This window comes from Pseudophryne corroboree, chromosome 3 (genome assembly GCF_028390025.1).
Source record: "Pseudophryne corroboree isolate aPseCor3 chromosome 3, aPseCor3.hap2, whole genome shotgun sequence".
Classification (NCBI taxonomy): domain Eukaryota; kingdom Metazoa; phylum Chordata; class Amphibia; order Anura; family Myobatrachidae; genus Pseudophryne; species Pseudophryne corroboree.
In genome coordinates, this window is record NC_086446.1 from 216875804 (window position 1) to 216903792 (window position 27989).

A 27989-nucleotide genomic window follows, 5' to 3' on the forward strand; every position below is an offset into this window, starting at 1 on the left:
TATTGCGCCAGGTCAAGGGACCCTCAGGAGATAGCTGTGGACGCACTGGTAACACCGTGAGTGTTCCAGTCGGTCTATGTGTTTCCTCCTCTTCCTCTCATACCCAAGGTACTGAGAATCGTAAGGAAAAGAAGAGTGAAAACAATACTCATTGTTCCGGACTGGCCAAGAAGGACTTGGTACCCGGAACTGCAAGAAATGCTCACAGAGGAACCATGGCCTCTGCCTCTCAGACAGGACCTGTTGCAACAGGGGCCCTGTCTGTTCCAAGACTTACCGCGGCTGCGTTTGACGGCATGGCGGTTGAATGCCGAATCCTAGCAGAAAAGGGAATTCCGGATGAAGTTATTCCTACGCTGATAAAGGCTAGGAAGGACGTGACAGCAAAGCATTATCACCGTATATGGTGAAAATATGTTGCTTGGTGTGAGGCCAGGAAGGCCCCTACAGAGGAATTCCAGCTGGGTCGATTCCTGCACTTCCTACAGTCAGGTGTGACTATGGGCCTAAAATTAGGGTCCATAAAGGTCCAGATTTCGGCCCTATCCATCTTCTTTTAAAAAGAACTGGCTTCACTGCCTGAGGTTCAGACGTTTGTTAAGGGAGTGCTGCATATTCAGCCCCTTTTGTGCCACCAGTGGCACCTTGGGATCTTAACGTGGTGTTGGATTTCCTGAAATCCCACTGGTTTGAGCCACTTAAGACCGTGGAACTAAAGTATCTCACGTGGAAAGTGGTCATGCTGTTGGCTTTAGCTTCAGCTAGGAGTGTGTCAGAATTGGCGGCTTTGTCATGTAAAAGCCCCTATTTGGTTTTCCATATGGACAGGGCAGAATTGCGGACTCGTCCGCAGTTTCTGCCAAAGGTGGTGTCATCTTTTCATTTGAACCAACCTATTGTGGTGCCTGCGGCTACTCGTGACTTGGAGGACTCCAAGTTGCTGGACGTAGTCCGGGCTTTGAAGATTTATGTAACCAGAACGGCTGGAGTCAGGAAGACTGACTCGCTGTTTATCCTGTATGCATCCAACAAGCTGGGTGCTCCTGCTTCAAAGCAAACTATTGCTCGCTGGATCTGTAACACGATTCAGCAGGCTCATTCTGCGGCGGGATTGCCGCAGCCGAAATCAGTGAAAGCCCATTCCACAAGGAAAGTGGGCTCTACTTGGGCCGCTGCCCGAGGGGTCTCGGCATTACAGCTTTGCCGAGCTGCTACTTGGTCGGGTTCAAACACTTTTGCAAAATTCTACAGGTTTGATACCCTGGCTGAGGAGGACCTTGTGTTTGCCCATTCGGTGCTGCAGAGTCATCCGCACTCTCCCGCCCGTTTGGGAGCTTTGGTATAATCCCCATGGTCCTTACGGAGTCCCCAGCATCCACTAGGACGTTAGAGAAAATAAGAATTTACTCACCGGTAATTCTATTTCTCGTAGTCCGTAGTGGATGCTGGGCGTCCCGTCCCAAGTGCGGACTTTCTGCAATACGTGTATATAGTTATTGCTTAACAAAGGGTTATGGTTATGTAGCATCGGTTGAGTGATGCTCAGTTGTTGTTCATACTGTTAACTGGGTAAGTTTATCACAAGTTGTACAGTGTGATTGGTGTGGCTGGTATGAGTCTTACCCTGGATTCCAAAATCCTTTCCTTGTAATGTCAGCTCTTCCGGGCACAGTTTCCTTAACCGAGGTCTGGATGAGGGGCATAGAGGGAGGAGCCAGTGCACACCAGATAGTACTGAATCTTTCTTTAGAGTGCCCAGTCTCCTGCAGAGCCCGTCTATTCCCCATGGTCCTTACGGAGTCCCCAGCATCCACTGCGGACTACGAGAAATAGAATTACCGGTGAGTAAATTCTTATTTTTGCACACAAGGCAATAATAATGTCATACAACAGATTATTATGCCACACTCTTCTTTCAGTGATCTCACAGTGAAGGGGGCTTTTTGGGAAAGAAGTGAATTTAAAAATTTGTTTTTAAATAATGGTGAGTTTTTGTAATCAGACCTGTCCTGAGAAGCTGTTTTCATTCTAGCTGTACCCATAGCAACAACTATGTGAGTTTATTGTTGCCATTCCTGCTTATTTTAAGAAACTGTTTAGTATAAGTATTGCTGTATGTCATTTTGATCATATTACTGTATATAAGCATTGTGATTTTCTGTTTTTATATACTCAATTTACTAACATTCTTTATTTGTTTAAACAAATTAGGGGGGTATTCTATTACCAGCAGTAATTTACAGCATGGCAAAAATGAGTATTTACCATAACAGACAATCCAATTAAATCTCATTTTTACCATGCGGTAAATTACCCTGTACCACATGGAAATGCATTGGTTCTACAAAAATTTAAGGACCTAAGTGGTTCCTTGACAGTTATCACAGATTTTAAGATGACTTAGCAGGGATTTGGTTTTGTATGCCTGAAGCAGGCAGAGCATACTTCCTTTATGAGTCGCCACCAGGGGAAAATAGGATAGCCTCAACATGCTAATTGCATGATGGCCTAAAATCCCTTTGCGAGCAGAAGGATTTCCTGTTTATTCAGTACTTTTTGAAACCTTGGGGAGCACCACCAACAAAAGCATATAACATTGGAATGGGGAATTACCCATACATAAATACACATGTTAGTCATCTGTATATGAAACCATTATCAATATTGTATTTTTGTCAGGTGCAGGATCAATAGCCACCTTCTTTTCTAACATTATATTTAAGACAGGAAATGGTTTGGTTAACAGATTATACAAAGTTGTGATTGTATTTTGAGATATTGTGTGATTGTATTCTGAGATGCTGTACAGTATGTTAAATAGTAATTGAAGACGCCCTCATATTGCCAACACTAGAACTATACCTTACTGATGGTATTTACTGGGTAGTTAAGAATGAGAGTGTGCTATTACTGTATTTTGGGAAATTTTATAATTTTAGACAGATCAGTAAGTTTTGTTTTGATTAACTTTTTACAAAGCTCTGACCATGCATGCCCAAGTTTGTTTTGTATTGATTAAATGCCACGTGCACCTAAATGCTACAAACTGCCTCTTGAAGTCCTATATTGGAAGTAATGATACCCATGCAAGATGCCAACCGATCTCAGATTTTTTTTTAAAGAGGCAATCACTTAGCAGGCAAAACCATGCCTTGCAAGTGTTATGCACACCAGTGCCTGCAGGAAAGTACTGGTGTCAGAACTGTTATGCACTCCAGTGTCTGCAGGAATGTACTGGTGTTTGAACTGTTATGCAAAACAAATGGACTCACAGACAAACTGGGGAATATGACATAAAGTACACAGAAGGTAATAGGGTAACAAAATACACACAAAGTGAACAGAGAAGCCCAGAGGCTAAGGAACTGGGTATCTCCCTTGTATTAGAACTGCACAGATGGAAAAAGCAAGATGTTGTGTTTTAATACATAGAGAACCCGAAATGCTGTTGCTAAGGGCAACAGCAAAACCCTAAAGGGTTACCAACGGGTGTGGCAGTAAACTCCTTGGTCAGAGATGGAATGATAGACACAAGGAGAGTCTCCACAATCCTATTTCTCACTTGCAGTGCACAGGTTTTAGCTTACTGCCACTAAACTGACCCCTGACACCTAGCACAGTGAGACAGGATTAGACAGGCAAGTCTTAGAATACAGCCGCAAACTTGCTAAGTTCACAGAGTAGTAACAGAACCCCAGCAAGCTAAACGACTGACTCCAGTCTTACTGCTAGGTCTGGATTGGCAGAGTGTAATACCAAATCCCCAGGCCTATTTGCAGTAAGCAACAAACAAATACAAAGCTACACAGTACTGGCTAACTTTCATGAACTGACTAACCAACAAAGATTCAGCAGCATCTGCTTACCCTGAAAAGAGGCCTTATAAAGCAGGTGCTGTCCACGCCCCACTCAGACCTCACAGACTGTGAGCACAAAAACCAGCACCGGATCCCCTGCCGTGCACAGAGCCTATAACCACTGCACAGCAAAAGACCCGAACCGGAGTATCAGCTGCGCTCAGGTTACTCCACTAGCACTTGTCTCCCGGTTGCCATGACGACATGGCAGCACAGGGCAGGAGACCCTAACAGTACCCCCCCTCTGACGAGGGGTCAAAGAACCCCTACCACCGGGTTTATCGGGGAACTGCGAGAAGAAAGAGCGTATCAGTCTGGGGGCATGAAGATCACAACTGCGCACCCACGACCGCTCCTCCGGGCAATACCCCTTCCAGTGCACCAAAAATGACAGCCGACCCCGAACCACCTTGGAGTCAAGAATCCTTTCAACAACAAACTCCCTCTGGCCACGTATCAGAAGAGGGGAAGGTCTTCCACTGGAAGAAGGATTGCTAATCACCCGTTTTAAAAGGGAACAATGAAATGTTTTATTGATACCCAAAGAACGGGGCAGATCTAACTGAAATGCCACCGGATTGATAACCCTGGTGATCTTATAAGGGCCGATGAACCGGGGCCCTAACTTATGAGATGGCTGTCTCAACTTCAAATTCTTGGTAGACAACCAGACGAAGTCTCCTAATTTGAAGCTGCAGGGTCTTTTCCGCTTATCAAAAACCCTTTTGGTCACTAATGACACAGACACAAGGGCTTTCTTCACTTTCCACCAAATACCTCTAAGGACCGAAACCACAGAGGAACCACCAGGCGTGGAGTCCAGGGGGTCAAAAGAATTGGCCTTAGGATGATGCCCATACACACAAAGGAAGGGAGAGATCCCTGTAGCAGAGTGAGCCGCGTTGTTATAGGCAAACTCCGCCATGGACAGATGAGCAACCCAGTCAGTCTGACACTTGGAGACATAACACCTGAGGAACTGCTCCAAGGACTGGTTCACCCTTTCAGTCTGCCCATTAGACTGCGGATGGTAGCCTGACGACAAGCTGACAGAAATCTGGAGATCGGAACAAAATGCCCTCCAGAATTTGGCCACAAACTGGGATCCGCGGTCAGAGACCACATCAAGTGGCAACCCGTGGAGACGCACAACATGCAGCATAAATAATTCAGACAGGCGTCTGGCTGATGGCAGCCCAACCAGTGGAACGAAGTGCGCCATCTTCGAAAACCTGTCAACGACAACCCAGATGGCTGTCATCCCCGAGGATTTGGGCAAGTCCACCACAAAATCCATTGAAATGTGGGTCCATGGCTTAGATGGGATAGAGAGTGGATGTAATGGGCCAACAGGAACCCCTCTAGGAGTCTTATTTCGGGCACAGATGTCACATGCCCGAACCCACTGATCCACATCCTTAGCCACCGAGGGCCACCACACCGCCCTAGATAGCAACTCCCGAGTTCTGACAATACCCGGGTGACCTGCCGACTTCTTGGCATGGAATTCCAGGAACACTCGCTGTCTTAACCTAGGAGGCACAAACAAAAGACCTACCGGAAGGTCTGGAGGAGCCTGCTCCTGTGCTCTAAGGACTAATGATAAGAGGTCCTGGGTAATGCCCACTTTAATACATGATGGGGAAACAATGGGCAACGGCTCCTCGGTGGTCTCCTGGATTGGAGCAAAACTCCGCGAGAGCGCATCAGCCTTGATGTTTTTTGACCCAGGGCGATATGTTATCAAAAAATTAAAGCGAGCAAAAAACAAAGCCCATCGTGCCTGCCTGGCATTGAGACGCTTCGCTGACTCTAAATATGCCAGATTCTTATGGTCAGTGAGAATTGAGACCACAAACTTAGCCCCCTCAAGCCAGTGTCTCCACTCCTCGAGTGCATCCTTAATAGCCAACAATTCCCGGTTACCCACGTCATAATTCATCTCGGCAGGCGAAAATTTACGGGAAAAGTAAGCACAGGGATGAAGGCGATTATCAGACACTCCCATCTGAGAAAGCACTGCCCCAATACCCATCTCAGAGGCATCCACCTCCACCACAAAAGGACACTCTGGATCTGGGTGTCGCAGCACCTTGGCCGAAACAAATGCCCTTTTGAGACGGGCAAAAGCCGCTTTAGCCTCACAAGACCAGTGAGCAACATCCGCCCCTTTCTTAGTGAGTGCCACCAAGGGCGCCACTATAGACGAAAATCCAGCGATAAATCGTCTATAAAAATTCGCAAAGCCCAGGAAACGCTGAAGCGCCTTCAAACTAGTGGGCTGCACCCAATCCAGGACTGCCTGTACCTTGGAACCCTCCATTTGGAAACCTTCTGGGGAGATAATATATCCTAGAAATGCGATTTGCTGAACTTCAAATTCGCACTTCTCCAGCTTCGCCCCAAGCCGGTGGTCTCTGAGTTTCTGGAGGACTAAGCGTACATGCTTCCGATGTTCCTCCAGGGAATGGGAGAAGATTAGGATGTCATCTAAGTATACAACTAAGAATCTATCCAAATATTCCCTGAGCACATCATTCATGAAATCCTGGAAGACTGCCGGGGCATTACAGAGCCCAAAAGGCATCACCAAATATTCATAATGCCCTGAGTGGGTATTAAAGGCAGTCTTCCATTCATCCCCCTCTCTTATTCGGATTAGATTGTACGCACCGCGTAGGTCAATCTTAGAAAAAATGGTGGCAGTACGAAGCTGGTCAAACAAGACCGAAATGAGAGGCAGTGGGTATGAGTTTTTAATCGTGATACGGTTCAATTCCCTGAAGTCGATGCAGGGTCGCAACGAACCGTCCTTTTTACCCACGAAGAAGAACCCCGACCCAACTGGAGACTGTGAAGGTCTGATAAATCCCTTAGCCAAGTTCTCCTGAATGTACTCTGCCATAGCCTGAGTCTCAGGACGTGACAGGGAGTACAACCTACTCTTGGGAAGCTTAGCATTTGGCAACAAATCAATGGCACAGTCATAGGGGCGATGGGGAGGTAGTACCTCTGCAACTTTTTTGGAGAACACGTCCGCAAAATCTGCATAACACCCTGGCAATCCTGGCAAACTTAGCTGCGAGAGCCTGACTGGAAGGCTCAAGCAACTCCTGAAACAATCAGTACCCCAACTAAGAATCTCCCCAGAGACCCAGTCAAATTGAGGATTGTGGGCCCTTAACCAGGGTAACCCCAACACCAATGGGGCAAAAGTACAGACAGTCACATAAAAGGACAATTTTTCAGAGTGTGTGGCTCCAATAAACAAAGAAATCTGGCTAGTGCAAGAGGTAATTTTACCTTGGGATAATGGTTCCCCGTTTAACCCACAAATCTCAATTTCCGATGCCAAGGGTACTAAGGGAACAGAGTGTTTCAGGGCGAATTGGCGGTCCATAAAAACCCCGTCGGCCCCACTGTCCACAAAGGCCTCAGTCTTGACAGTTTGACCGAGGATCTTCAAGGTCACCGGAATGATAAAAGTCTTCTTGGGAAATTCTGACTTCTGGCCTGACAGGATATTTCCCATCACCCTCAGGCCCTGCAGTTTTCCGGCTTTTCTGGGCATGATACTACCACATGACCTTTATTCCCACAGTACAAACACAACCCCTGCTGTCTCCTCCGCGTCTTCTCACGCGAGGAGAGGCGGGTAGCCCCAATCTGCATAGGCTCCTCAGAAAATTCCTCAGAGTCTGAGGTTCCCTTGGGAAGGAAGGAAATCTCAGTCTCCCTTTCAAGCCTACGCTCTCTCAGCCGTCTATCCACCCGGATGGATAACTGCATGAGCTGATCCAAGCTATCAGGCAAGGGATATTGTACCAGTTGGTCCTTTATCTGGTTAGAAAGACCTCTTCGGTACTGGTGTCTCAGGGCTGGGTCATTCCACTGGGTATCATGGGCCAACCTCCGAAACTCCGTACAGTAAACCTCAACTGGCCTTCGCCCTTGCTTAAGGATCGAAATCTGAGCCTCGGCTGAGGCCGTCTTGTCAGGGTCATCATACAACATGCCCAGTGCCGTAAAAAAAGCATCAACACTTTTAAGCGACGGACAGTCAGGCTGCAACCCATATGCCCAGACCTGTGGGTCTCCTTGTAGCAAGGAAATCACTATGCCCACCCGCTGAATCTCCGACCCAGAAGACTGAGGCCTAAGCCGGAAGTATAGCTTGCAGCTCTCCTTGAAACAAAAGAACTGCGAGCGATCTCCAGAAAAACGATCCGGGAGATTTACTTTCGGCTCCTTAACCCCTGCAGGTGCTGCTGCTGCGGGAGCTCCACCAGCAGCCTGGGAGGTGTGCATTTTAATGGACAAATCATTAAATTGTCGAGTCAGGACCTGCACCTGATCGACCACCTGTTGCAACGTATTTTGAGGGGTATGCTCCATATTCCCACAAAATTTCAACAGGAGTATTGGGCTGCTGAATATGTTATGCACACCAGTGCCTGCAGGAAAGTACTGGTGTCAGAACTGTTATGCACTCCAGTGTCTGCAGGAATGTACTGGTGTTTGAACTGTTATGCAAAACAAATGGACTCACAGACAAACTGGGGAATATGACATAAAGTACACAGAAGGTAATAGGGTAACAAAATACACACAAAGTGAACAGAGAAGCCCAGAGGCTAAGGAACTGGGTATCTCCCTTGTATTAGAACTGCACAGATGGAAAAAGCAAGATGTTGTGTTTTAATACATAGAGAACCCGAAATGCTGTTGCTAAGGGCAACAGCAAAACCCTAAAGGGTTACCAACGGGTGTGGCAGTAAACTCCTTGGTCAGAGATGGAATGATAGACACAAGGAGAGTCTCCACAATCCTATTTCTCACTTGCAGTGCACAGGTTTTAGCTTACTGCCACTAAACTGACCCCTGACACCTAGCACAGTGAGACAGGATTAGACAGGCAAGTCTTAGAATACAGCCGCAAACTTGCTAAGTTCACAGAGTAGTAACAGAACCCCAGCAAGCTAAACGACTGACTCCAGTCTTACTGCTAGGTCTGGATTGGCAGAGTGTAATACCAAATCCCCAGGCCTATTTGCAGTAAGCAACAAACAAATACAAAGCTACACAGTACTGGCTAACTTTCATGAACTGACTAACCAACAAAGATTCAGCAGCATCTGCTTACCCTGAAAAGAGGCCTTATAAAGCAGGTGCTGTCCACGCCCCACTCAGACCTCACAGACTGTGAGCACAAAAACCAGCACCGGATCCCCTGCCGTGCACAGAGCCTATAACCACTGCACAGCAAAAGACCCGAACCGGAGTATCAGCTGCGCTCAGGTTACTCCACTAGCACTTGTCTCCCGGTTGCCATGACGACGTGGCAGCACAGGGCAGGAGACCCTAACAGCAAGTGATTACCTCTTTTAAAAAACATCCGAGTTCGGCCGGAATCCCACATGGCACCAAACTTGGGCATCATTACATCCAGCCCATGGTTTTTTGTTATTTTATCTGTATTAGTAATTTAGTATATTACCGAGTTACAGTTCTGTGAAGGTAGAAATGTGTTTAAAAAATATTCTGTTTTCTTCATACTCACCTTTTTTCATTCAGTTTTTAAGCAATAGTTCTAGCTGTTGTATCCCTCTGTGTATAAGCTGTATTAATTTATAGTATGGTTAACATAGCAATGAATGAAGACATTTTGCATACCTTCCTAATGCCTTCAGAAGGGCTGGAAACACTGTTATCAGCACCATTGTTTTTGCTAATAGTCCTCCACAGCTCTGCAAATGTGCTATCTTGTTCCATGGTGTTTGTTCCTTTTGCTTTAAAATATTCATATACAGCTGAATCCTTAACTGTACCATATGATAAATCCATTTGCTTGGCCAAGTCTTGAAATGTCCTACAACAAATTTCACAAATAAGAGACAAAAAGATTAGGTTTTTCCTGCAAGCAATGGTGGAACAAGTCATGACATTAAGTAGTGACGTAATAAATGGTACAATTAAGAAAAAAGTAATTGCTATATCCTGCCAAATAGAGCAATAGTTTAAATTGTAACTCCAAGAAACAATCATCTGTAACCTAAAACCATAAAATGCAACTATTGTGTTTGCTCAACAACCATTTATGAGAATGTTAATATGTTCTTAGGGAATTGATAGCCTGCATTTTCATGGAAATGTTTTCATTCAACAAAATGACTGCCTCTTTTGACTATGCAGTGCATCCGGAAAGTATTCACAGTGCTTCACTATTTCCACATTTTGTTATGTTACAGCTTTATTCCAAAATGGAATAAATTAATTTTCCCCTCAAAATTCTACACACAATACCCCATAATGACAACGTGATAAAAGGTTTTTTTTTAAATTGTTTGCAAATTTATTAAAAATAAAAAACTTTCCGGATGCACTGTACATGATGGACCAATTTTTAAAATGTGAAGTCATACTTAAAAAGTATATTTCTGCAATAAAATATGGTAATATAAATATTTTTGCAGCCACTTCACGTAGCAGAATCATATTCCTAAATCCAGCAGTAATGCATATAAGAAATATATTTTTTTCTCTTTCCTAATTTTTTTTAGTCAAAAAAACCCAAACTTAAATTTAAAAACAACAAATTCTGAGCCATATTTAAATTTTACAGAGGTACATGCAAATGTAACATTTTAGGTTTGTGATTTTACCAAGGTACATTGAACAAAAATCCTGCTTAAGATAGTTTTCCTCAAACAAAAAAATTAATGTTAATTTGTGAATAGGGCTTGCAATGTCTAATTAGTTTTATTGAAACAAATTGAATACATTAAGAATAAACATCAGTTTACTGTATCTTTGGGACAAATGATTGTCTAAAGGATAGATTACTAATAGGTCTCTAGAAAATACAATAGGCAGACAGTAAACACAAGCTAATGAGGTATCAATTTTTAGTAAGGTTGTCTCTTTAACACAATTCATAACACATTTAAGTTAAAGATTCATGTTAAACTCATTTAAATGAATTGTTATAACAGTGATGACAGACAACATCGTCATAATAAAGCTTCGTGCACCTAATATGCTGAGTTGGACAACAAATCACTATAACAGACATGCAATCCTAAAGTCATTCAAATACAATTTATGTAAATTTATATGTGAAATGAAAACAAGTTTGTGTCAATTATTTTCATATGTATATATACAGAGGGAGAGAAAGAAAGAGGGAAATAAACAGTAAGCAAGTAGCATTGACTGATGTCAATCACACATGGCTCTACTGACATCAGTTCTAGCATGGTGCATTATTGCTGTAGCAAAGCAATAATGCACACTGGGCTGGCCCCTCCACCTGCACACATGAAGTTGTGAAGAGGAAGAAGATACCAGGAACCTGAGCATTCAGAGTAGTCTAAAGACCCCTTGACCTTTCACATTGGGGAACACCCCTCATACATCCCTAATTATGGCTCTGTGTCAATGGGTGTGGTTGGTATAATCTTTACCTATGGTAAGACATGGCTAGTAAAATATCAGGCATAAACACCTACACACCGATATACATAGGTCCGTGCTGCAACACCTCACCCTTCAATTTTTACCCCCACTTGGCAATCATAACATCATCAACAATAACACATTTCCTCAGTCTCCCAAGCTTGCTCTCTTGGTTACCCTTGAATCCTATTTCTGTCACAACCACCTTAGAAACATTGTTTTCATTCTCAAGACACTACAAAAACCAAAACTCTTAAGTCAAGGCATTACCAAAACTAAAACTATTATGTCTTATGTCAAGACACTGTCAAAACCAAAACTCTTATGAATGCTCTTCTATTTACTTGACTACTGCATATCTCTTACTGATTTACTGCACCACTTTGCAAATCACAACAGTGGATGGATCCCTGTTTCCTCCAGAAGCCAATTAAAATAACTCAAACTTACAGTACCCACAAAGCCCTCCACAGACTCACTATTCATAATAAATACCATATAAAAATATCTCCCTCTTGCCCATGTAGACTTACTTTTGACCTATGTCTTTACTCATCTCTGGTAATCACCTTTCACAAGAGTCCACCTCTGCCACTAACCACTTATTGAGTTTCCTACCACTCTCGATCAGAGTCTTTTGCATTCTTTCAATCTCTAAATGTTCTGTGAAAATCTAAGGCTCCTTACAACATGTTGATATTTAGCTTTGTACAGAAAGGGGATTTAGTTCTGCACTGGGTTATTAAGCAGACACTAGACCTCAAAGAGGATATGTGTCCTGTACCGACTATACGTAGATTGTACTGTATTCCACAGTTAATTATCTGATATTGGTGGTGCTCCCTGAGTCAGTAATGAATATAGTGTACACAGAGAAAAATAAAAGAAGACACTTTGTGATAAACAGTAATATTTAACTTTTAATTACACTTACAGTATATAAAATGAATGTGGCAAAAAACAAACAATTGTTAATAAAAGGCAAAAATGAGTGTCACACACAAGTTTCACATTAGAGTGCTTACCTATAATAGTAGCCTGTGATTGCCCTGGTGAAAATATTCATAGAATTTTTTTTATATATATTGTAAATATATCCTGTCTGATATAAATATATAATTGACAGGTTGATTAATATATTAAGGGTACTCTCCTGTTTTACCTCAATTCATATATCTCATTTACCGAGTATTCAATTGGATGTACAGTATATAAATGTTTAAAAAGGAAAAAGTTTTGTTGCCTTGTTGGTTATTATTCACTGTCTGCATCAATGTTTGGCAGATGTGTCACCATTAGGCATTATGTTCAACAAGGTACTCAGTCAGATCTAGAGAAGGACCTCTGCTGGTCCTAGGTGACATATAAATAAAAATATATATGTTGATCTTATACACAATCTGTGTTGGAACTGTTCACCCAAAGAAGAGTAAGGGAAAATATCACATGTGTGTCAATACATAATCAGGTTTTGTCATGAAAGAAGAGAAATTGGTAAGTGGGGAAGTTATGTTTATACTAATCCAGGGTACACTTGAGATGTGTATAGGCAGCACAGTGCCCGTTTACCCTCACCAAATGGCCATTTCACCAGTGAACAAGCCTGAATAGAGGTGAAATGGTCCATTTGGTGAGGGTAAACGGGCACTGCGCTGCCCATACTCATCTCAGGGGTACCCTGGATTAGTAAGCACCTTTTGGGGCTCCAAAATTTTCACTCATACTTCTTTTTATACTCTTTTACCTTCTAATTTTTTTATATTACTGCTAATAAATTATCTTTAAATGCATTTAACTACCTGATGGTAGTTGTCTAAAGGTGACACGTCTGCCAAACATTGACACATACAGTGAATAATAACCAAAAAGGCAACAAAACTTTTTCCTTTTTAAACATTTATATACATCCAATTGAATTCTCGGTATATGAGATATCTGTATTGAGGTAAAACAGTGAGGGCACCCTTAATATATTAATCAACCTGTCAATTATATATTTATATCAGACAGGATATTTTTATTATATATATATATATATATATATATATATATACAGATGTGTCCACTTACATCTTTGCTGTATTGCTAAATATGGCACAACATGCAAAACACGGCTAAGCTGTTTTTCACGAGTAACAAGTGGATAGATTTTAAAATTATTATTTGCCATGATATAACATGTATAAAGTAACATATTAAAGAAGCAAATTAAGAAAAATCACAAGGCATGGCTAAATCTCTGAGTCTATGGCATGCAAAACTGTGCCATACATGGCGGGATATAGCAAAGATGTATGTGGACACATCTGTATATATATATATATTCTATGAATATTTTCATCAGGGCAATCACAGGCTACTATTATAGGTAAGCACTCTAACATGACGCCTATGTGCCACACTCATTTTTGCCTTTTATTAACGTTTGTTTGTCTTTTGCCACATTAATTTTATATAAGTGTAATTAAAAGTTACATTTTACTGTTTATCAATTTTTCATTACAAGTGTGCCCCAACAAAGAGTCTTTCTTTTTTTCTTCTCTGTGTACAACATGTTGACATTGCCAGACACCAACACTAACCACAGCCTAACCATAAAATTAGCTTTCAACATTATGCCTGTCAACAATATTTTAACAACATTATTTCAATATTATCCTTAGAGATGTACGGGTTCGGATTTACTTGGTTCTTAACCACTTGCCTGGCATGGTCCCATCAGATGCGACCATGCCTGCAAGTGCTCTATCTGACCTGGTCGCACAGGATGTGTCCAGTCAGATAGAGAGTGTTAGCAGCGGCAAGGAAGATAAACTTCCCTCCGCTGCTGCTGTCAGAGGGACCGGAAGGTCCCTCTGCCTCCCTGCACTCTCCTCGTGTCTGCTGTGCTGCCGATCACTGCTGATTGGTCAGCACGGCAGGATCCCCCCCCTCCAGCGGCTGCAGACAATGTCAGCCGCTGAGGAGAGTAAATGAACCCTCCCAAGCCACCCCCTGACCACCCCTGCATACCTGCAGGCTGTCCCAGCTTTCAAATTGAAAGCCGCGGTAGTCACGATGTTCCCGATGTTCCGATGGTCACAATGTTCCCGATCAATGTTTCGATGTTTGAAAAAAAATAAAACATTTTTTTTCCTTTTTTTAACTAAAATCATTTGGGATAGGGTTAAAGTCATGTTCTTCCCTTAATTTACTCCTGAAAACCCCCCAACAATTTCAGAGTGGTTTTCGGTGAAATAGATCATCAGTTAAGTGGTTAATGCCAAAATGAAAGTGAATTCGTATTTATCCAGGTTACTTTTATTGGCTATCCAAAACATGTGACATCCGAGAGCCAATAAGATGCTCTTTTGAGATTTGGATAAATCTGGGTAAATCCAAACCCATGCACCTCTAGTTATCATTGTGAGTGTCAACGAGTCCAGGTGAAAATTCTGATGTCAACATTTTTAATGTCCGCATTTTACCATTGAAAAGATTCTTTAGTACAGAAATTTTGATACTTTAGTCTGTGCTTTACAAACAAAAAGTCACTGTATAGTGCTGGGATATAATATTACAGTATTTAAACTTTATCTGTGAAAACAATATTTTATTGGTAGAGAAAGTGTTACTTTTTTGTAAGTATTCAGTTTTACATTTACAATGTGGCAAATGTGCACAATATGTTCTTTGGGTATCCAGGCACTACGGCGACAGCACTTAGGTCGACACCCATTAGGTCGACATCTATTGGTCAACAGGGACTATGTTGACACCATAAATAGGTTGACACAGCCATCAGGTCGACCTGAATAAGGTCGATATGGATAAAGGATGACATGAGTTTGTTTTAAAAAAAATCTTTTTTGAACATTTTCATACTTTACGATCCACGTGGACTATGATTGGGAATGGTAACCTGTGCCGAGCGCAGCGGTAGCAGAGTGAGGAATCTTGTCCAAAGCATGGTGAGTGAAGCAAGCCTTACGAGGAGACATGGTGAACTAATTGGGGTTCCCGGTCACTTTACGAAGAAAACGACAACATAAAAACATCAATAACTCATGTCGACATTTTCCATGTCGACCTAATGGCAGTGTTGACCTATTTCTGGTGTTGGCTTATTTACTATCGACCTAATGTCTGTCGACCTAGACACTGTCGACCCTGAGTCCCATACCCGTTCTTTAAAACTTACAAGTAGTTTAAAAATTGTTTAAAGCCACTATAATTGTAAACTGTAGCTTCAAATACCAGTTTGCATACTAAATAAAACATTGGTGCAGCACTTGTATTTAAATAGGAGCAGATGTTTTAAGGGGTTTAAACATTTCAAAATAAAACTGCTTATATATCATGGTAACTTACTGTCTCAGAAACCAGGTCTTATTTTAAAGTGCAGTTAAGGAAATTATCTATATGGGGAAATGGCAATTGAAATACACAACATAGAGAGATTATAGCAACATAGTCAAGCAAATACATTGCAGCATGAAATTACTATTATATGTGTGTGTGTGTGTGTGTGTGTGTGTGTGTGTGTGTGTGTGTATATATATATATATATATATATGGGTTGGGTATGGGTATCTGGCGGCCAGGATCCCGGCGTTCAGCATCCAAATGCCAGGATTCCGGCTGCGGAATGCCAATGGGGGGAGTTGGGCAAATGCAATGCCACAGGTACTATTCCCACTCTATGGGTGTCGTGGACATCGACGAGTGGGAATAGTCCCTGCATGTCGGCATGCTGATTGTCAGGATTAGGGAGGGGGTTGTAGGTGCCGGTATTTGACAGAACAGTTTTCACAACAATGTTTTTTCCCCCATATACAGTAAGTAACACAATAAGTTTAGTTTATGCCCTACCCTGTTCTTTCTTCCTCTTTCTTGTATTATTCACAAGTAAGGCTGGTACATCCTCTGTTGAATTCTCTCCTGTTTTTGCCTCAAATGTTAGATGGCAGAATGGCATCCTCTGCATCAAGATACTCTTACAATAGACACAATACTGTCTATGAGTAGTGTGTTGTGTTATAAAGGGGCAGGTGGTCCTTTGAGGAAGTGTCACAGAAATGAATTTCATTATGTATTTACACACAGTAAGCATATCACCTTGTGAGCAGACTGCAGTACAGTGATTTTGAAATATGTATATATAGCAGGCATTTTACTATAAGCTGAATTATTTGAATGTATACTGCACAGTATAAATGATATACCGTAATTTAGATGGAACTTTGGTTGAGACCAAAGAACACACACTGTGGTAAGGTGCTCTATCAGAAAAAGCACCAATGGTCTGCAGAAACGGTTGTCAGCTTAGCTTGCCCCTGCTAATGACTGCACTGCTTACTCCATTTATAGATGGCATAAGAGATACTGTCCCCATTGCTGGCAACGGGACCCAGCAAAAGCCTTTCCAGGTACAGCGAAGTGCTAGGTAAAAATGTAATGCACATGCACAGATGTCTGTAGTGCATACACATTGCTCAGCAGCCCGTTGCCATCAGCAGTAGGCAGCCAGAAACAGAGGAGAGTCATAGATAAGGACTAGGACATTGTGGGACTTTGTCAGTGAGGTAAGGTATGTTAAATGCCAGCAGCATATTCATTAGTATCACTCTCAAACTAAGCACAATATGCCCCCAGTAATAGGGATCATTATTACCGTAAATTGAGCCCTATATCACAGTAATATTGCAGCATGCTCTGTCACTGTTAGAGTTCACTGGCTTTCACAAATGAGAACTTGCATTGTCATAACATAGAGGCTTCCCGCATTCATGCAATTATAAATTCAAAGAACATAGGAGTAAACAGTATTGTATATATTTTAGACCTTATGTGGCTTTGTAACTGTTTGTGGATTTCATTGGTCCATGTTGGCTGTTACACAACAGAATATCAACACAAGGACTTAAAAGAGAATAATCATAACCAACATTATCCCACAAATGTACAATTAATTGCTTAGAACAGGTTACTTCGCACAAGATTTTAGAAACCAGGGATGATGCTGCCCTCTCTGGGCCACTTGCTCCAATGGCAGAAAGTTGTTGCCCTTCCCCATTCATCATATGAACACATCAATAAAACCTGTTTATTCGGGTATCAATGCATATTTGATGCAATTATATTGTTTCTTCTTTATACTTGTGCCATTTTTTATTAAGAGCTTATGAAAATTAATGGAATTCTGCAGAAATAAAAATTGTACATGATTCTATTGCTTAAACCTTTGCATCTCATACTATCTGTCATTGAAACAGTTTCATGAATCAGTTTTTAGAACTGTAACACAAACAGAGCACATGAAAGGAGTATAAAGTATAAAGGCTGTCATACTGTAGTTATCATCCAGTTTATTTTTTAAGTACTGTTAATAACTAATGTTGAAGAAATCTAAATTTGTAGGGACATACACTATATCATTTAGTTAAGCTTTAAAGACTTCCAAAGATATATATTTGTGCGAGTTCCCAACATCAAACCTGCTAGTGGCAAATAAACTATTTAGTAGTTGACAAGTATTCAATGCTAATTTGAAACTTCATTATTCTGATTAGTACAGATGAGATTCAGTATTAAAAATGTACTGTACAACAGGGATAGGTAGATTTTGTTTCTCCACCTATTCCTGAACTGTGGTATGTCAACTATTAAATATATACCTTGCAGTACTTGTGATTTACATTGTGCTATGTACGTTGGGTTCTCATACTATTTGTTAAGGAAGTTTTCATGTACCATTTCAATGCACATTACAAGAGAATTTTCCCAAGTTCATGATACATAAAGATACGTAACTAGAAAAATCAATACTTCAAAAGGATGCACTGTTAACCCCACTATTGATTTTATTGTATTTTGGAGCCAAAGTAAGGACAGCATTTAAGTGTGATTAGACATAAACTCAGTGGAGCAGTAAGTTACAATAGTTCTTATTTAATCTGGGAAGATATAGACAAGCAAGAAATTGTCACACTGTCATCGATTATACGTAGCAGCAGAAAAATAGTGGCAATTTCAACATTTAGCAAGTGTAGTTTAAGGTAGATTTTCACATAAAGTGGTCAATTACCCACTGCATTGTTTAACTTGGTAATTTGTTACTGAAGAGTATAAGAAAAAATAATTCACAGAAAATATTGTTTCTTACCACTTGAACGGCATATTGTGATCTTTGAAAAGGTCTAGAGATTTCTATATGTGGAACAACATTTAACAAAATAACTATAAAAATGTTTCTGGAATTGCAAGAAATCTTCATAATTTCCAACCTGGAATTATTATCTAAAATTAGATAATTCAACCTTCATTTTGGAGGTAATTACAGTATGTGTTTGGTAATTTCATAAGAATGCTTCTGGATAGAACAACTTTCATGTTAACAAATGAATCTACAAAATCATTTACAGTTCTATTATATATAAGACAGACTTTATAGAGGGCCACATATGCCCAGGACAATGGTGGTACAGCAGCATAATATTTCTTTATTGATCAATATTGCATATTCAATTATAACATATATAGTGACAAGCTGGTCCTTTAAACATTGCAGTGCAGAGCCTTCTGCAGCATATACTGTGGGGATTGGGACCATGCTGACAGTGATGACAAAATAAAGGTGGATTAAGTTTTAGGACTGCACTAAAATAACAGATAGATCCTTGTTTTCAGGCCTACTAATTATAAAGTAAAGTTTAATGAGTTATGAGTCATGCAGTAAATTCTAGTTTTCTACATGTAGCAAAATAGCTTTGAAATTCATCTACAACTAAAATTGAGACATAATGGGAAAGTCAGTTCTTAAAGGACTTTCAGTAAGTCTGATGTGTTTAATATAATATATACATATATAGCAACAAGAGATAAGTCGCAAACACTTCCACGTATTATGTCATGGGTGCCAGGTCAAATAGAGTATATACAGTCCGGTCCTTGCATGTTCTAATACAAGGAGACCAGCACACCACCAAATAGCAAAAATTAAAAATTGTTTAATGCAGTAGTAGCATAATCAGGCCTTTGTAGCAAATTGCTTATACTCATCCAATTTCTACAGGAAAAATTCCTATAGTTAAATGCACAGCCATCCCTACGGCACATTTCGGTTGTCAAACCTTCATCATGGTGTCAGCCATAATACAATGCACCACTATAAGGTCATAAATAGCAGTATAATCATTGTAAAATACACCCACCTGGAAGACATAGCCCACAAGTGTTGGATTGCGTTTCCCATCCCATGCAGCACGCCAAGTGGAACCAAAGTGCAGAATCACAGTGTCCGGCGGTACGGAAGCGAGTTCAGCCGTACCGGAAGTGACGTAACGGGACCACGGCTGTCAACATCTGGCCGGCTGGAAACCACCCACGTACGGGGACAGCTGGGGACACACTCCGGTCCTATACACAAGGCCAGTCATGTGGGGGGGAGGTGCAAATACAATATTGTATGCATAAACAAAACAACAAAACCAGAAAATACGGTGTCTATCACCTCCCCTGCGTAATGGAGGGATATGGTCTATTGGCATACATCTGAAGTCCATAAAGGCATACCCACAGTTAAAAAAATGCTTGGCTACAGGTGGTGTGCTGGAATCTATAGTGCTATAGGCCTTCTTAATTGAACTCCTGTGCATGGAAATACATTTCTTTAGCATACAGATCATTTTGCCCACGTATACTTTGTTGCATGAGGAACTCATAATGACACCTTTTCTCTGTTTTTTTTTTTTTTTGCATCCATATCGTTAATATTGATTTCTGTAGTTAATTTTTCGGTTTTGTCTGTTAGATACCAACATCCTAATAGATATTGTACAATTGAGTGCCATGTGATTCTATATTTGAGATTCCCTGATGTTTCATGCTATTATATACTAATGATGTATACACTGTTTATAGTTTCTTAATTCATTTTTTTGTTTGCATCCTTTTGAATGCATTTCCATCTGCTATTGATGAAAAGCTCCTATACATTTACTATAGTACTTATAGTACTTGTTGCTTAGCAACTTATTATAACAACAATCTGAACATTAACTACTACTTTTTGGAAACAGGTGGTAATGCAATTCAGGATGCTTAAATAATTCATATCTTTTGTATGTTACTGTGGCTTTTTTTGCTGTTTTTGTTGTTTTGTTTACATATATAATGTTGTGTTTGCACCTCCCCCCACGTGACTGGCCTTGTGTATAGGACCGGAGTGTGTCCCCAGCTGTCCACGGACAGGGGTGGGTTTCCGGCTGGATGTTGACAGCCGCACTCCCGTGATGTAACTTCCGGTATGGCGGAACCTGCTTCCGTACCACCGGGTACTGGGATTCTGCACTTTGGTTCCACTTGGCATGCTGCATGGGATGAGAGATGCAATCCAACACTTGTAGGCTATGTCTCCCAGGTGGGTGTATTTTAAACTTATTATACTGCTTTATAAGGCCTTATAGTGGTGCATTGAATTATGGCTGACCCCATGAAGAAGGTTTGATAACCGAAATGGGCTGTAGAGATGGCTGTGCATTTACCTATGGACTTTATCCTGTGTAAATTTGATGAGTATAAGCAATTTGCTATAAAGGCCTGATTATGCTACTACTGCATTAAACAATTTTTTCATTTTTGCTATTTGGTGGTATGCTGGTCTCCTTTTATTAGACCTATGTGGAACATGCAAGGAATGGAGATGTGTGTGTAGCTGTTAAGAAAATAAATGACCATAAGTGATCAGCATTAACATAGATCAGGGCAGAAGAATAAATAAACATTAGAACCACACCTACAGTTGTTAAATTATCATAAAGAATGTTAAAATATGTTTTACTTTACCATTAAAATGTTAAGTGTTATCTATTTAGTAAAAATGCTAAAACCAAAAATACATTGATTTTAAAATTATTATTTCGGATTTTAGCTTTTGTAGAAGTCAGAAAAATTAGACATACAAACTACACACAGAGTTGCGCTTCTTGGTGGTGGCATAAGGACACAATTGACGTATATGGATGCACCATGCTTCTCTGCCGTACATCATGCATAGAATCATACGGCATGCATGCTGCAGTGTGGTGGGTATATATACGGTAAAAGGTGCAATCACTGAGAAGCACCATAAAGACACACACAGACACATATTCATACAACTCATAAATTACACATAGACAAAACATGTCCAGAACCAGACTTGTATTATATTGTATTTATATAATAGAGTTTAAAACCATATATATATGTATTATGGGGACGGAAAAAGTTAATTATAATCATGCTTAGTGTCAAAATGGTCAGGAGAATGTGTGGATTAATTTGATAGCTATGGGTAAATTGTAGCACATTGCAACAATTAGTTATGATCAAATGTATGAATATTAAGTCACATTCAATGAGAACAAATAACTTCCTGAGAAAGCATGTGGGCAGAAGCCCAGTGGTTAACCCCTGTACCTGCGTCTTGAAGCTGGACATTGCTTACATATGAACTGACCGATAACACACAATGAATGAGAAACCTCCCTCTCCTGGACCAATGGAAGGAGACCGAAACCAACAGCCTGTTAACTCCCACTGTTTGATATATGTAGTTTCTAGGGCTTAGAGAGTTAGTTGCTGAGAGGGAGACATGAAGGAATGTCCTATGGGATAGGGTGATGTAAACTGGCTGTAACTATTTCTTATGTAACTGTAACTCTGTACCACTTACTTTACTGTACATATGTTATTTTGTATGCATACCTTTTAATATCAAATACATACATATCTCTGAGCGTTGGACCTCAGTATACCATGTGTGTGACTACTTGCTTTCTCTTAAGGGACATAGTGCTGCGACATTTAGCGCACTATTATTGTGTATGATAATAAGATGCAATTTGCATCCGCAATATATAATAACACTGGTATTTAAATGGTTATTTGAAATAATGGAAAATTCACAGATGGGGGCTCACAGCCAAGATATCACGTACTTATATGATGTGCAGTACAGATGCGCTGTGGTCTACCGGCTAACGGTGGACGCATCTGATGCCAATGAACCACCTCTATTTTTGGATCTATCATTAAGGCGCTGATATGAATCAAGGGGCAATAGATTTCTTTGTTGCCTTTGAGTGTGACAAAAATGCACAATATTAGAAATGTTACAGTGTACTCTTTATTGTTGCTAACAGGGTTCTATAAGTCATATTGTGTTTGATTCAGATTGGATTGTTTATCTGTTAAGTAAATTTAAAGAGCGTTTAAAAGTTGGTGCATGTGTCTAATTCGCATACTACCGATATAGCTTGGTTACCATGCTGCGTCTTATTCGCATAGTGCTAACACAGGCCTGAAGTAACAAAGCTTTGTTCGCGCTGAAAAAGACGCAGCGTGTGGAAACTTTGTTAGCATGCAGTGGGAATTGTCCATCAGGGTGACTTCCGATGCTTGTATAATTTGGGATTTACTTGTGACAAAAGATGGAGCTAGTGTTTGTGAAACTGGCCGCCTGGCATGGATTCCATTTTGTGTCCAATCACATGGCTTGGAGGGGGGTGGAGCAGTGGCCATTTTAGGTCTAATGCAGTTACAGCTGCACAATCTGCATTGGTCTTATCAAAACCAACATAATTTAATGTCACTCCCTACCCACCTAGCTAACAGCTGACCTTCAGCTGTTCCTGACTTAAACAGCATAATAAACCATTGTTAAACAATCTGTAACCTTTGTCACAAGTAAACAATATGTACAAGTCCATCACCATTTAAAAGCTACAAATTAATTTAACTAACCCTTGCCATAGTCAATTATAGTGTTTCAATAAGACCTAGTGAGATTAATAGTGAGATTAATACTTAGCTTGATGTAAGAAAAATCAACTCAGATGAGAAAGTTTTGCATGATTTGTCTTAGAACTGGAAGATAAGGAGTGTGTAAAATGAGGCACTTTGCTTGTTACAAGACATAGACCATTGAAATGTTAATGAACTTGTTCAACTACTCTGGAACGGGAGTAGAGTATGTGGACATCTTGAGATGCAAATTAGGCTGCTATGGAAGCTATATTCAGTATATGTATATAAATATATATGCTGTGTGAAGGTTTCATAGAGTGAAATAAATCAATGTGTGTATATATATATATATATATATTTTAATATTATTATTATATAAGTGTATGTATATTTATATCAGTGTATGTTCTGCAAAATAGCTATTCATAGCATTTAAATTATAGTCAATAGCAAATATGAATTGCAGTGTAATATCTCTGGGGGGATGTTATCAATCACTGGTAAAGTGATTCCTTTTCTGTACAGAAAAATATTGTGAATTCATGTGGGTTGAAAGTAAGTGTGAGTGGATTGAACCCCAGAAAGCGGGATCCCGTAGGTTGATACTCAGCTAGTAGAAGCTCCAGTGGCATGGTGGCTCACAACCACACGTTAAGTATAGAACGAAGAAAGGTTCCATTTGGACGAGGTATGGTAAACCGTCCAGGTGTGGAGTTAGCCCATTTATAAATCCCTATAAATAATAATAATAATAATAATAATAAATTCTAGAATGCATTTTTGTCTTTATTTAAACATGGCATTTTGAATATATTAATAAATCTGTCCAGACACTTAATTACTGTACTTCATTGTGAACCATATTGGTAAAATGACATCAGCATTTACATCTTCTAACACCGTCTAGCCAAACAGCTACACTTTTGTTACTCCTAGCATAAAACATTCTGTTCTACCATAAACCTTGAATAGTATGCAATTTTGCAGCAACTCCACTTACTGTATCTCTAGTTCATATTATTGACAGCAATTTTGAGAGTTTAGACCAATAAAGTGGCTTATTAATTCACTAAGAAGCAGTGACAAAACTGAAAATTTGTAACTCATTAATGGCATTACTCTCAAGTGATTTGTTGCATTGCCAAAATGGTTCATCTCAAAATAAATTGTAGTGGTATTCAGTTGTTTTGCCAGGACTTCATGAAAATATTCATTATGCATGCATTACTATTACACTTACACTAAGCATATATTTCAAATAAATGCTTTAAATAACAATTTTATTTTACTCAGAGAACATTTTTTTATGCTACTCAGCACATAATGCTTATTTATTTTTTTATTTTTCATTTTTGGCAGTGTAAATCTCACCAGAGGTTAATGTGTCAAGCAAGGCTAAGACATTCAAAGCCTTTGCTTTATTAATTAAAGTAGAACCTGCAGATGGTGTTTAATAACTGACTGGTCCCAGCAGCAGGTTTCAGTCACTTTACCTAAATCAAACTTCTCATAAAGTTGCCATGGAAATCATATAGCCTGAATCAAACACATCTGGTGAGTGACTCTTTCCTCCACTTACCTAGAAATAAAAATAACAAACTACTTTAATTATTTATGCAGATGTGTAACTTTTCATGGCAGCTGCAGTGCATAATTCTTTATACTTTGGGAAGTTCTACTATAAGTTTTATTTATTAGAACAAAATAACATTTATTTACTAAATAAAACCTATGATACATTTTGTTATATAGAGATGCAATGAACATCACTCCAAACTTTATCAGATTAGACTAATGAGGTTGTTTAAATGTCTTGGGAATCTACATTACATATTTAGCATTCTCTATAAACATCACTGATTGGTGGATTTATACTATTTTTTCAATTAAATATATTTTATTATTCATAAAAGTAAATGAACCCTTATTTTGTATCTTATGAGTGCACATTCAAATTTTAGATAACATCTCAACCAAAATGTTTAAATATTCTCCTTATAGTTACTAACCATACTAACAATTAAACTAACATTTTTTTTAAAAATAATTTTCTCTCAAAAATGAATTAAGTTTATAAATAATTAAAATAGTTTATTGAAAAAAAATGTGCCTATTGGCGGTCTTGACCCATGGTAAAAGCTCTCACCTGCAATAAACCCACAGGCATGAACACAGTGGGTGCCTCGTGTGAACAGGCACACCCTAATCCAGGGCTGCCTTGAATCGGTAAGTGCAGGATGGAGAGGCGCCATTCATTCTCCACTATGCCAGCCTCATGCTACCCCCACAGACCTCACAGGAACAGCTCAGAGAGGCAAGGGGAAAGCAGAGGCAGGCATTCCATGGGTGTATATACTGTATATCATCTATAATGTTAACTGGGGGTGATATGTGGCATAATATAAATTGGTGTAGTATAATATTTCCTGTCTACTAGTGTAGCATATTATTCCTTACAGTTTAAAATAGCAAACCCTATACCAGGCATGTCCAACCTGCGGCCCTCCAGCTGTTGTGAAACTACATATCCCAGAATGCCCGGACACAGTTTTGCTGTCAGAGAATGCTAAAGCTGTGTCAGGGCATGCTGGGATGTGTAGTTTCTCAACAGCTGGAGGGCCGCAGTTTGGACATGCCTGCCCTATACCATATAGTTTGCTAATTTAAATTACATTTTAAACTAATAACATGCTACCAATATAATTGCATAAATGACATAGTTACATCATTGAGAATATTAAAGTCGTTTTTTTTTTTAATAGTACCTTTTTCCTTGCTATCTATATACAGGAAGGATAGTGAGTATATCGATCCCAGACTATATAAATATATATATATATATATATATACACAAGGTAGTGTCCACACTCACGTATTGCACAGAAAATTGCTGGGGTAGCATCCAGATAGATAGGAACAGAGTCCCATTCTAACACAAATCCATTGAAAAAGCAGGAGCACTCACCAGTCTTCAAAGTAGCAAAAAGTTTTTAATCAGATCATCAATACAAGGTTCAGATCAACATTTCGGTCTGTATGTAGACCTTTGTCAAGGTGATTAAAGAATGAACAGATTGTCCTTATATACCCTATATAGACCCACCCACTAGTTAATCAAAGCAACACCCCCACACCCCAGACAGAAACAACAATAACAAACACATATCACAAATGAATATAAAACATATACAAGTCAGTAATTACAATGCCAATCATCATCATACCTAGCTCCAGTCATAGTGGTAAGTGCCGATTTTGTGCACACCATTTACAGCGCATTATTATCCTCAGAGCTCCGGCGTGCGTTCCAAAGGCATCCTCACTTCCTGCCTGTGGAGCGCATCAGCTGACCGGATGTCGGACGCTACCATGGAAACGGAGCGCCGAGAATAGGAAGTCAAATACATATATTGTCACTGGTGTTAGAGGTTAGAAGTTCCCACATACGATCAAATGATCTAAACTATAGTTGAGAGTAACCTAAAAGGCTCACAATATAGTGCATGAAATCAAGTAATCGGCTAAGTCAGCCAAGGTTAATACATTACCACGGAAACAGAGTACTTTTTCACAATATCTAAAAACCGGACTGGATTGGCAGGATGAGATTGGGATCAGGGTAAATCATATAGTTAGTAGTGATGAGCACCGGAAATTTTTCGGGTTTTGTGTTTTGGTTTTGGGTTCGGTTCCGCGGCCGTGTTTTGGGTTCGAACGCGTTTTGGCAAAACCTCACCGAATTTTTTTTGTCGGATTCGGGTGTGTTTTGGATTCGGGTGTTTTTTTCAAAAAACCCTAAAAAACAGCTTAAATCATAGAATTTGGGGATCATTTTGATCCCAAAGTATTATTAACCTCAATAACCATAATTTCCACTCATTTTCAGTCTATTCTGAACACCTCACACCTCACAATATTATTTTTAGTCCTAAAATTTGCACCGAGGTCGCTGGATGGCTAAGCTAAGCGACCCAAGTGGCCGACACAAACACCTGGCCCATCTAGGAGTGGCACTGCAGTGTCACGCAGGATGGCCCTTCCAAAAAACACTCCCCAAACAGCACATGACGCAAAGAAAAAAAGAGGCGCAATGAGGTAGCTGTGTGAGTAAGCTAAGCGACCCTAGTGGCCGACACAAACACCTGGCCCATCTAGGAGTGGCACTGCAGTGTCACTTAGGATGGCCCTTCCAAAAAACACTCCCCAAACAGCACATGACGCAAAGAAAAAAAGAGGCGCAATGAGGTAGCTGTGTGAGTAACCTAAGCGACCCTAGTGGCCGACACAAACACCTGGCCCATCTAGGAGTGGCACTGCAGTGTCACGCAGGATGGCCCTTCCAAAAAACACTCCCCAAACAGCACATGACGCAAAGAAAAAAAGAGGCACAATGAGGTAGCTGTGTGAGTAAGCTAAGCGACCCTAGTGGCCGACACAAACACCTGGCCCATCTAGGAGTGGCACTGCAGTGTCACGCAGGATGGCCCTTCCAAAAAACACTCCCCAAACAGCACATGACGCAAAGAAAAAAAGAGGCGCAATGAGGTAGCTGTGTGAGTAAGCTAAGCGACCCTAGTGGCCGACACAAACACCTGGCCCATCTAGGAGTGGCACTGCAGTGTCACGCAGGATGGCCCTTCCAAAAAACACTCCCCAAACAGCACATGACGCAAAGAAAAAAAGAGGCGCAATGAGGTAGCTGTGTGAGTAACCTAAGCGACCCTAGTGGCCGACACAAACACCTGGCCCATCTAGGAGTGGCACTGCAGTGTCACGCAGGATGGCCCTTCCAAAAAACACTCCCCAAACAGCACATGACGCAAAGAAAAAAAGAGGCGCAATGAGGTAGCTGTGTGAGTAAGCTAAGCGACCCTAGTGGCCGACACAAACACCTGGCCCATCTAGGAG

At 40.5% G+C, this 27989-nt stretch overlaps 1 protein-coding gene across 2 annotated transcripts in view; it reads right to left on the reverse strand.

The window, feature by feature from the left end:
- Window positions 1-27989, reverse strand: part of GRID1 (glutamate ionotropic receptor delta type subunit 1) — a 1444362-nt gene that overhangs the window by 89280 nt on the left and 1327093 nt on the right. For both annotated transcript variants that reach the window (XM_063958815.1, XM_063958816.1), the window contains exon 13: window positions 9531-9726. In XM_063958815.1, the coding sequence (XP_063814885.1) occupies window positions 9531-9726 (196 nt within the window). The remainder of the gene's footprint in view (window positions 1-9530; window positions 9727-27989) is intronic.